The sequence below is a fragment of the Plenodomus lingam genome, assembly GCF_022343315.1.
Source record: "Plenodomus lingam strain CAN1 chromosome Unknown contig_26, whole genome shotgun sequence".
Lineage (NCBI taxonomy): Eukaryota > Fungi > Ascomycota > Dothideomycetes > Pleosporales > Leptosphaeriaceae > Plenodomus > Plenodomus lingam.
Window position 1 is genome coordinate 1,421,093 of NW_027093941.1, and position 11,302 is coordinate 1,432,394.

The 11,302-nt window shown below is 54.0% G+C and overlaps 4 protein-coding genes across 4 annotated transcripts; 2 read left to right on the top strand and 2 right to left on the bottom strand.

Annotated features, from left to right (window-relative positions):
- Nucleotides 1-602: 602 nt before the first annotated feature.
- IAQ61_006733 (uncharacterized protein) lies at nt 603-1,211 on the top strand (the record flags this gene model as incomplete). Its single annotated transcript, XM_066097294.1, has 2 exons — nt 603-626; nt 873-1,211. 2 exons carry the CDS (start codon nt 603-605, stop codon nt 1,209-1,211), a joined length of 363 nt encoding a protein of 120 aa, XP_065952771.1.
- Nucleotides 1,212-1,831: 620 nt separating this feature from the next.
- IAQ61_006734 (uncharacterized protein) lies at nt 1,832-4,367 on the top strand (the record flags this gene model as incomplete). Its single annotated transcript, XM_066097295.1, has 5 exons — nt 1,832-1,911; nt 1,961-1,968; nt 2,334-2,362; nt 2,413-2,942; nt 3,149-4,367. 5 exons carry the CDS (start codon nt 1,832-1,834, stop codon nt 4,365-4,367), a joined length of 1,866 nt encoding a protein of 621 aa, XP_065952772.1.
- A 766-nt stretch (nt 4,368-5,133) lies between these two features.
- Nucleotides 5,134-5,714, bottom strand: IAQ61_006735 (uncharacterized protein; the record flags this gene model as incomplete). The annotated part of the gene is made up of 2 exons (XM_066097296.1): nt 5,134-5,511; nt 5,607-5,714. The coding sequence occupies 2 exons, from the start codon at nt 5,712-5,714 to the stop codon at nt 5,134-5,136; spliced, it is 486 nt and encodes a 161-aa protein (XP_065952773.1).
- A 772-nt stretch (nt 5,715-6,486) lies between these two features.
- On the bottom strand, nt 6,487-9,545 carry IAQ61_006736 (uncharacterized protein). Its single transcript, XM_066097297.1, has 3 exons — nt 8,632-9,545; nt 8,529-8,573; nt 6,487-8,457 (listed from the first exon to the last, which is right to left on the bottom strand). Exons 1-3 carry the CDS (start codon nt 8,758-8,760, stop codon nt 7,885-7,887), a joined length of 747 nt encoding a protein of 248 aa, XP_065952774.1. The 5' UTR covers nt 8,761-9,545; the 3' UTR covers nt 6,487-7,884.
- Nucleotides 9,546-11,302: the final 1,757 nt, after the last annotated feature.

Here is an 11,302-nt window from a genome sequence, read left to right on the forward strand (position 1 = left end):
CAGTCGTGGACGGATTAGGTATGACATGTTGCCAAAGGAGCCCCTCGCAACGCCCCCACCACTACCGTCCCCATTCCCATTCTCAAAGGAGAACCTGTCTAACGAATTAGGATGTATCCGGTAGTGCTGGCTGCGCAACTTGGTCGGGCAGGACTGAAATACCATCTGGATTGGGCGCCAGGATCACAAGTGCGCAAGCGATGAAGTAGAAAACCGAGGCCGTATGTTGAAGGGCTGACATCTGGAGGCAAGGTGGGGCTACGCAAGGTAGAAGAAGGCGTTCTGAAGAAAAGGGTGTTCGCTTCTTAATCCGGTCACCAGAGGGCGTGACGCCTAACGGTGTGTCCCTTGGTCCTTGGGTAGGTATAGGGAAAGAACGATGTCGCGCCCGCAACAGCCTATGGTAAACCAGGCGTTTGCTCATTCCATCTCTTTGGACACTCCATCTCTATTCATCGCTTTGATCATTTCGTCTCTTTCATCGCTTTCATCACTTTGGTCATTTCGTCTCTTTCATCGCTTTCATCACTTTGGTCATTCCGTCTCTTTCATCGCTATCGTCGTTCCCATCTCTTTCATCACGTTGTCCCAGTCCATCGCAGATGGTTGCGCATCCGATGCAGAGGGTACTAGAGTATGACTGGCGCACTCTTGGTAGTAGTGGTATGTCGCCCATTCAGAGAACCCGGTGCGTTTTAGGCCCATGCATCGCATCGACGAAGATGCATCTCGAGACAGGCAGTGACGTCAAGCTACGTGCGATGTATCATGTCACGTCATGGTGTGGGGCTATTGGAACCACATGTTATAGTATTGAGGATGCGTCTTCGAATATCAACAGTGAGCGATAAGGTGATTGAACTCGCAATCAGACCAGGCCGATTGTCTGGTACAGCAAGCTGCAGAACAAGAGATGGACAGCAGCCTATGAGGGGCCTTGGGCTTTCATGGGCTACGACCTGCACACGCGTCCCACTCTGCAGCAAGACGCAATGCATGTCAGACGGAGAGCACATCGCCGATGGGCATGGCCGATGATGCAGTCGACTGTCGAGAACCATGGTTCCCCACGTTGCGATTCCTTTTTGCTTTTGGTCAGTCAACCAGACCTGGACTCGACATCCACAATATCCGCAACGACAATAACAATGACAACAACAACAACAACATCAACAACACCTGACACCACCATGACTACCACTCTGCGCTAGATCGACGAAACGGGGCCTCGCCCGCATGTGCATACTATAACTGGTGACTGGCATGCAGCAGTTTTGATGGGGAGGTTTGACACGTGATGAGCCGGCGAACCCGTCCTTGCATAGGTGAGCAGGTACTTGAATGGCCAGCCAGAGCAGCCATGCACCTTGGAGGCTGCAGATAGGATAAAGATAGTACCAATCACGACGCGGTAAAATGCAAGAGGCTGGTCTAGTTCGCCACAGCTGGGCGCGCAACATGCGATGGGCATGGGCTCAGCTGAAATGCTGCCCGTCGCACATAATCAGCTCCTCGCTTGGTGCATCAAGGAGGGGGAGGGGAGGACCCCGGCGCTCCAATTGAGCAGCTCCACGAAGAGGAGACTGGACCCACTGGATTGTTATTGTACTTGTACTACTCCTATGGAGCGGAGCCTGGAGCTGCAGCTGCAGCTGGGTACACAGTATGGGGTTGGGGAAGCTGAAGCTCCAGCTCCCAGCAAGTGTGGTGGGCCGCCCTTCCCCACCCATCCATCCCAAGGCGCGTCGCTCGCGATCGCGAAACAACACTGGTCGTAGATTGCCATCGCTGGGTCAACCAGCCGCACTGTGCTCATCGGAAGATCAGGAAAATGCCTCGGTGCGAATGGACGGCACAGCTGGCCACCAATGTCACCAAGGCCCAAGCTGCTGTCTCCTTGGCCCACAAGCAGTCTGTTCTCCCATGGCGGCATCGAAAAGGGGAAGCTGTGACACGCTAGCGACCGAGGTAAACAAGACTAGACCGGGTTCGAACAGCTCTCCAGACCTCCCCAGCCTCCCCTCCATGCCCATCCTTGCTTCTCACAGCAGACGGAACACAACAATCGTCCCCCAGTTGACCGCCAATCTACTTCATCCCCTCCTCGGTCTCGATACTCCCTCTTTCCTCCACCCACCACCCCGCTACTGCATCCAATTGCACATCTTCAATTGCTGCACGTCACAACCTCAAAGCTGGCGACTTTTCAGTAATCTTCTTCCCCAACCCCATCTCCGTGTGAGACCCCTCAAAAGGAGCCAAGAAGCTTTTTTCTTGATTCCTTTCGAATTGTTTTCGAACGGTTCGAAGGGTTTTCAAGATAGAGCGCTAAGACTCCGGCAAACTGGATTTTGAAGCACGAGTATGTGCTGTGTGCAAAGCCGTTTCTGGCGGCCATGCTGACAAGTTCAGGTTCCGATCCCCTTCAGTGTCTTCCCGTCTGCGTATCGGAACGCGGAAAACAAGTTATCTACCAGTGTAAAGGTAGAAAGCGAAGTCAAGGTCGAGGAACAGGCTTCATACGGACGGGAAGGTCACGAAGAGACGCACGAAGCCTTTTCCGCCTCCCTTCATCCTCCGCCTCCTCCTCATTCTCACGACACCCACGTCAAGGAAGAGGTTCGCATCTTCGAAGAAGAGCATCGCCGTCATCCTCAGCCTCCCCAGCAGCCTCCCCAGCACCGTGAGGAAGTTCACATTCACGAGGAGACCCGCTACAGACAGCCACAGCGTCCTCAGCAGCATCTGTCCGAGTCTCAGCATTTCCGCGAGACTGAGCAATTTCAGAGCCGCCGGCCAGCCCAAAAGCACATCTCGGAATCCCAACGATTCCAGGAAACCGAGCAATTTCAGACTCGCCAGCCACCCCAGCAGTCGACTCAGCGCCCCCAGCAACAAGCTCAGCGTTTTGACCGCGTTGAATTCGAAGCTTCTCGCAAGAGGTAAGTCCGCCCCGTAATTCATTGTTTTGCCAACGCACGCTCGCACGGATCAGCCCAATGGACCGAACCAACCCCCTGAGCTTGGCGGCTAGCAGCCACATGCTGGGCCGCTAGCCCCTTTCTTCTGTTGTTGTCCTAGCGACACGCAGTCTCCACTTTTCCCTCACCTCCTCTTCCTTGCCCAAGCTGACCATCCTTCCTTCCAGCCATCACCCCCAACCTCCTTCCACCACCCACATCGAGGTTCAAGAGAGGACCTACGACAGACATTTCGATACTGTCCACGGCCCTGCTACCGACTACGCACCTTCTACCATTGACGTGACTGAACGTCAATTTCGCGAACGCACTCGTCCCATCGTCACTGACGCTGGTTACTCTTCTCACGAGACCTTCACTGCCCAGCACGATACCCATCGTCGCCAGGCTGAGAACGTTGTCGACAACCGCTACCCCTCAGAGGTTCGAGTAGAAAAGACTACTCGTTCCACTGCTGCATCCCCCAAGAAGTACAAGCGTGATATGGGATATTACGACAACGAGGGACAATACCACTCTTTCCGTGACGGTCTGCACAAAGCTGCTCACAAGGTCGGCGATCGCCTAGTTCACCCAATCCACCCCAACCGTCACCACCACCATCACAACTCCTCGCACTCCCACGTCGGATCCAGGTACGAGGACTCGCGCGAGGATATCGTCGTCAAGGAGAAGTACAGTACCAGTCCTTCTGTCGCCCCATCTGCTGCCCCTAGCCGCCCAGCCCAGTCCGCTGCTCCTGTAGAGAAGGTCGTTCGCGTCCACTCTTCTGCATCCGCTGCTCCTGCGCCTGCTCCTATCCCTGCTGCTATCCCTGCGCCAGCCCCCTCGTACGCTCCTTCGTACGCACCTGCACCTGTCGCTCATCAGGCTTCCTCAACCTTCACACCTGCTCCTGCTCCAGCTCCTTCTGCTGTCACCGTCCGCAAGATGTCTAAGCTCGAGACCATCACCATCCCCTGCCACCACATCCGCATTGGCGATCTCCTGATTCTTCAGGGCCGCCCTTGCCAGGTCATCCGCATCACCACCTCCTCCCAGACTGGCCAGCACCGCTACCTCGGTGTTGACCTCTTCACCAAGCAGCTCCATGAGGAGTCCAGCTTCATCTCCAACCCGGCTCCCTCTGTCGTTGTCCAGAACATGCTTGGCCCTGTCTTCAAGCAGTACCGCGTTCTGGACATCCGTGAGGACGGTCGCGTTGTTGCCATGACTGAGGGAGGTGATGTCAAGCAGGGTCTCCCTGTCCTCGACCAGAGCGGTCTCCTCAACCGTCTCACCGAGGCTTTCGACAACGGCCGTGGCTCCGTCCGCATCTTGGTCATCAACGATGATGGCATGGAGATGGCCGTTGACTTCAAGGTCATCCACGGTTCCAGGTTGTAGATGGTTCTCATCAATGGTACGTCTCTGACGCTCTCTGTCTTGCTCAGTCTAACATGTCCTAGGTTGCACTCGATCCCTTGTTGCTCTACCAAGCCTCGAGAGGTTGTTGCCTGTCAGCCACACCCCCTCTTAAATTGTGTTCATAAGTTTTGCTGTATCGTTTGGCTGGCTGCAATGCCTCTTCGCCTTGGACATTGTTGGCGTTTATCGCTCCCGGTGTTCAAGTCAAGCACACGGCGTAGGCATCTCTGGTCGATGTGATGGAAAGTACGAAGTTGCATATGTGAATAGTTAATGAAACGTGTCTCCTTGACCTTGCTCTTGTCTGTGTGATGTTGTTTGGCCTCGGTCTTTGATGGTTCGTACTCGAGGCTTGAGATTTGTGATGTCTCTTAGTCTTGCACTTGGCCTTTGTTGATACTAGCCTTTGCGCTACGGCTGCTACCCGACGCTAAGCCCGCAAGGGAAACCATGGTGAGGAAGGGCACCGTCTCCTCACGTCGAGCAGACTTGATGCATCACGAACAACCAGTCACCAGTCTCCTGTTCCAACATGGTGGTGCTACCTTTGGTCATGTTTTGACTTTTGTAATTCCTTTCGTAGTTGATGTTTTCTTCCTCCTTTTTAGGCATTGTTTGCTCAAATCATACCTGTGCATTTTACTTTGGTCTATTTTACTGCTATGGCTTGCTGGTCTTTTTTATTATGGGCTGGCTGATTGCTGATTGCTGTTGTTTCTACCTAGACCTTCTTGCCGTCTTGGCTCTACCGCCTGATCCATGTATACCTCGTGTGTATGGACGCCGCTTCTACTCGTGTTCCTGTATTCTGGCCCAGTCTGCGGTCACTCCAAGTCATTCTGGGGAAACGTTGCCGCGGGGGAGGAGGTCGTGCTGTTGGTATGATTCTGCCTTTCTTCTCTGCTCCTTTTCCTCCTTGGAAGCGCTGCGGTTGGTACCTCGGTGTTGTCAACCGCGACCCAGGATGTCCAACCCCGACGCCGTTGGTTGCGCGGATATCGGGGTACAACGGGCGCAGCAGGTTTGTTGGTACATGAATATGGCGGTGTAGAGTGGACCTGCGGGGAGTTGGGAGAATATGGATGTGGGATGTGGATTTTTTGGGTATGCTCGTAGGTAGGTACTGCTTGTTTATTATACCATATCCCCGCTGTCTCTGCATTAACAGAGAAGATAACCCAAGCCGACCCAAGCGATCCTCCTATACTGCTATTAAACCTGGTCCCGACTGCCTACATGTGCCAAAAGCATGGGGTGACGTCTTGTGTTACGGTACTCTGATTCCGTGCGTCGGAGTAGACCTGGTAGGTAGACATGGCAGTACATGAGCAGCACTCCACTACTTCTCCCCACGCGTAAACCCTCCGTGACGCTGCGAAAGGTTCTTGCTAGGCGGTGTAGAACACGCCAAAGATGTCTGGTTGGTGTGGTATGTACGTGGTTTGGAGCTGGGGGGTGGGTAGATGGGGTGTTAGGATGTGGGGTGCTTGATGGTGGTTTCTCGGTAGTTTTATGGGGGGATTGTGTGATGGGTTAGTTCACAAGGATACATGGTGTACTGTGTTATAGTTTCTGTTGCAAACGGTAAGTACGAGGAGAATGGCGGGAACCGCAAAGACATGGTCGTATTATCACGGTCCGGTCTCTGGTGTCTAGTCCTAGACTGCATATATCCACATAAAAGCCCCGCCGCTTAATAGAGAAATTATATGGATTCACACAGTTTCTCTAACTCATCTATCCATCACCATCGCACTTTTGCAATTACTCCCTACAATCCTTACGCCCAAACTACACAACATGTCCTAACACCCTACAAATCCCCGTACCTATTTCTAACCCTGGACTAATGTAGTACTCCATCTCGTCCCAGAGTTCTACTTCCACTTCCACTTCGACTACACCTACACCATAGTAACACGGCCATCTAACCCATCTAACTACTTGTCCATCTACTCCCCTATATTCCTCCTCTCTTACATTACTCCTCCATAGGCCCTATATTAATACTCCCCCATATCAATAGACCCCCCCATACCTTCCATTCTCCACATTCAACATTCAACCTCCCCCCTCCCCCCTCCAACCCACACACTCACTCACACAAAGAAACAAAGAAAAAGAATCCATCCACATCCACACACAAGTACAGCCACCCCCAAAATCCCCACATTCCTACACACCATCTAGCCCACACATTACAGTACTCAGATGTTAGGTTAACTTTTTGATGCACTTGACTCGTGGCTTGTGACGCGTGACTTTAAGTTTGATGCTAACACCGAGAATTGATGACCGTGTTTACATGCATGTCTATATCTACATCCATGCTCATGTCCGTATGCATATGCATAACCCGCATGCCACACCCAAGCTCTGTGCCCAGGGGAATTGCAATGAAAACACAAAAGATACATGGACAGGGACGGGACATTTGTTTTGTAAAGCGGATCCACGTCTACTAGACTCATGAATTGCAATGGGTTCATAGTTCAAGGATTGGCATCAAGTCTTCACCATCAACTACCGACACGACAAACATGGACAGCACAGGGCACCGAAAACCGTCGAGATGCAATGAATAGCAGCAAAAGACCTCGGCGGCGACATGAAACCAGCAGGACGGGGCAACAACCAGACAGGACGAGTCGGCCTCGTGAGAGCAATCTCCGTCCATCCATAGAAACCATGCTCAAGGCACAGATAAATCGTCCATTCGTTAGACATCGACATCGTGCAAGACAATCCATGTGAGGTATATACATGTGAACAACAGCAAGCTCCCGGCAGCCGAGAAGAGAAACTATGATCTGGCAATAACCTCGTATGGGTTGTGATGCGGACACGAATACACTTTGGCTCGTGTCCTGGACCCACAAATACGACCTGCATAATAGCTAGGCTGTGGTAGTACCGGCGTGTACTCCACGAATCCTTGATCCGGGGTTGTAAAGAAAGGTAAAATAAATAAATCCCACATGACGTACATACGAACTCCACGGCTAGAAAAAAAAAGAAACAGTGGCCTTGATCCATTGGGTACTTGGCACCTCACGAGTGCAAGTCCATGAAGCCATTTTCCAGAGACCGGCTTGTCTATCCGGAAACAGTTTGGTGCCCATGGATGATCCCCTTGTGGTAGCAAAGGTACATGTGGTCCATTAGATTAGTAAGATGTGCCAGACTCCATGGTAGATTCCGATGACGGGGGGGGGGGGGGACCAGGGTATCTATCACTCCAGGCTCAAATGGCCGACGCAGGAACGAACAAAGACAAGGCCGGGTGTCAAGAAGAGCCCATCTACCTTCGGCTACTTGAGTACCGGGAAGCTCCCGGTTGTGGATTTTGAGACGACGTCTGCGGTTGCTGGGACAATGGGTATTCTAGACGACACATGATCAGTAGGTGAAGTTAGTGACAGCTCACAAACCAAGACTTACGGCGACCGTCCGAAGCAATGTAGTAGCCTGGCGCGGCTGTTGCACTACGGGGGGCTTAGCGATAGACCAAAAAGGGTTCGTCATAGTAACCAAAATACCTTGGGGCGGCGTACTGGCCAGAGGGAGGAGCCGTTGAACGACCATAGGGATCCGCGGTGGCCTGGACAGGGTAAGAAGAGTAGCCAGAGTGAGAGGGATAATCCCGGGAACTGGGCTGTTGCTGGTAGGCCGAGTAGGGGTCCGCAGGCTGTGTCCTTGGGGCCGCGGATGCGGGGGCAGCCTGGTAGCCGGCATGTGAGCTTCCATAGGGAGCGGTGGGCGTGGTGGTGTAGTGGGCATCACTGCTAGCATAACCGCCCGTCGAAGACGAGGCATACGTCGCCCTCGACGACGTGGAGCCGCGCGAGGGCGGCTCATAGGCCTCGGCGGCCTGATCGTAGGGTTTCGTGGGACCCCAATGCTGGCGAGCAGCATGTGTGCGAGAGTCTTGATAAGCTACTAGCGAAGCGTCAGGGCCTCTCGATACCTTTGTAGATCTAACGTGAGGGCTATGGCTACCTCCACGCGACTCGCCAGGCTGGCGTTCCTGTTGCCAGCGTTGCGAGTCCATTTTCAAGTCCTGAATCATTTGCTGTGCGTCGTGTCAGCCTTGCGATGCCATGTGCGTGTGCGTCAAGGGGAGGAGGAGGGGCAGCGTACCGATGTGAGAGTGCGGTAGGCTGTGATCCAGTAGCCGGGCTGGCCCTACTTGTGTGTCAGTGCTGGATTACGAGTGCGACGCAGTCGATGAAGGTGTGCGGACCTGGTACTCTCCGGTGCCGGTGCCAGGCCTGACGAGCGCATCTGGACCCAGGTAGCGCTGGATGTCGGCCGTGATGACTTCTCTTGCGATACCATCGCCTGGCACAAACCACTGATTTGCGCGCGACATGGCTAGAGAGGAAGGGTGTGCAGGCAGAGGGAGGGGGTGGGGGAGGAGGAGGAGGAGGATGGGAAAGGAAAGAGGAGACTGATGTCAGTGAGGGAAAGAGGGCCCAAGGATATGGTATGTAAGCGGAAAAAATGCAACAGTGAGGGGGACTCTAGGCTTCCAAGATCAGGCTTTCCGGGGGGAAGATACTGTAAGCACGGCTGGCTATTCAGCTCCTGTGTGGACAGTATGTGAGTGTCAAAAGTGTCCGATGTCCGGGGCGGGGGTGGAGGCCAGAGAAGGTTTTCCAGAAGAGAGCAAGAGCAGAGGACCCCAACGGGCAGGAGCGGGGAGGGGGAAAAGGGAAGTTTTGGACCAATATACCGGCACTTGGGCGTGTGTGGCCTGTGACAAAGAGAGTGGACCTGTGGGGAGGCGTGGCTGCAGCAATCCTCTTTGGGCAGAGGGGGTCAAGAGACAGGGTAGTCTTGAGGGAGAGTGGAGGAGCCGATATTCCTTCCTGGGCTGAGGGAAGAGGGGTGGTGGGAGAGGTGGTTGATTGTTGTGTGTGTTGCTAATTGAGCAGCACGTCGCGGATGCAACTTTGTGTCTACGAGGACACACAGGGACACGGGGACAGTATGTGTAGGGAATGCCAATGGAAGCACGCTTTGGAGATACGGAAGCTGTACGCTGTTCTTGGTTGGAGTGGGAGTGGGAGTGGGAGTAGGAGTGGGGAGCGGATGACAGGAAAGAAAGAGGCGTGGAGAGAAAAGGGAAGACGACTTGTGCGGCTCTGGACCTGTTGCTTGGGGGGGGGGGGGGCCGAGTTTGTCGAGGGCAGTGGGGGAACTTTGAGGGCCGGCGTGCAGTGCGAGCGGGGTCAGTGATTGGCCAAGGTAGGACAGACAGGCGGCGGCGGGCGTCTGCACGTCAGTCGGTCGGGCAGCAAGCCGGCTAGTTGGGTGGAGGTGGCGGGCGACGGGCGATGTGACGATGCGACGACGACGATGCAACAGCACAGCAAGGAAGGGTCTTGTTGCGCGAGTACTAGCCTAGGCCGATGGATGGGATTTTGTGGTGGTGGTGGTGGTGGTGGTTGTGGTGGTGGTGGGCAGTAGGGAAAAGGGAAAAGGGAAAAGGGAAGAAAGGCAGAGAGAGGAGAAGCAGGAGGGGGAGAAAGCAGCAAGTGGCAGGACAGGCAGGCAGACAGCAGCACAAGACAGGACAGGCCAGTCAGGCTTCTTCTCCTCCTCCTCCTCCTTCTTCTTCCCAGTACACACAATCAGAAAAACAAAAATACAGCGGCTGCTCGAGCAGGCATGGATGGGTTGGCCGCGGGTTTTTTGGGTAGCACCGCCTTTGCAAGCCCAGCAGGCAAAAAGGGAGATACAGTAGTCAGGCCAGGCCAGGCCAGGGCAAGGCAAGGTACTCTAGCAAGCTCAAGCGCTCAGTGGACCGGGCCCAAGACAACTTGTGGGGACCTGGACTTGGCCTAGCGTGCTGGTTGTCGTAGCCCAGCCCCCCCCCCAGCAAAGTGAGCAGTGGCGCCGTTGGGCACCAACAACCACATGGAGGGGAGTGGATGAATCTACTCTAGAGTACTCTACCCTACGTACTATGCTGTGTACCCTACGTACTCCATTGTCCTGTGGACGGTAGCTACCTAACAGCATCGTATCTGCCCCATCTATTCACCATCTATCTACTCACTCACTCACTCACTCACTCACTCACTCACCGACCCGACCTTCACCCAGCTTGCAACTGCCTAGCCTTGGACACAGTAGAAGACTAACAATCACACAGTAGAAGACTAACAACACACACAATCACACAGTAGAAGACTAACAATCACACAGTAGAAGACTAACAATCACACAGTAGAAGACTAACAATCACACAGTAGAAGACTAACAATCACACAGTAGAAGACTAACAATCACACAGTAGAAGACTAACAATCACACAGTAGAAGACTAACAATCACACACCCTCCTCCTCGGCCCCAAGAAAAGTCGGGTCCAATCAACAGAACCAAAGGAGAAAATGGCGTATAGTGACACAAGTGGCTTCCCTCGCCCTCCGTCCTACTCGACGCTGATTCCACCTGTGCTCACACCAAACCCTTCCTCTTCCTGTTCATACTCTACCCATCCTCTTCTCCACCCCCTCCTCTCTTCTTGCAGATGGACAAAAGGACGGTGAAGAAGAAGCGGACAAGAGACGAACCGACTGCCCATCATGCCCGTGTTGTTGCACCGTCGTGTCGTGCCTGCGCCAAACTGCTGGAACGGTAGTCGCGGTCGGGGGTTAGCGCGGCCGAGCCTTGCCCTCGTTCCGACCTCATCTTTCCTTGCCTACCCAACCTTGCCCTGCGCCCATGGGCCCAGTTGCTCTTTTCTTTGTTCACTGCGACGCCTGCATTTTCCATCTGCGCTCTTGGAATGCCTACCCAGTCGGCTTGTAGAGTACGTGGATGGGTTACTTTCCCGTCTAGGCGGCGGCAACAATGTTGGACTCGGCAGCCACTGTCTAGTCTCTACCAGTACCGGTAGAGGGA

Coding starts and splice junctions, on each gene's coding strand:
- IAQ61_006736 (XM_066097297.1), bottom strand. CDS start 8,760: ATGTCGCGCGCAAATCAGTGGTTTGTGCCAGGCGATGGTATCGCAAGA. Junction 8,574..8,631: donor CCGGCACCGGAGAGTACCAG/GTCCGCACACCT, acceptor ACACACAAGTAG/GGCCAGCCCGGCTACTGGAT. Junction 8,458..8,528: donor CCTACCGCACTCTCACATCG/GTACGCTGCCCC, acceptor GACGCACAGCAA/ATGATTCAGGACTTGAAAAT.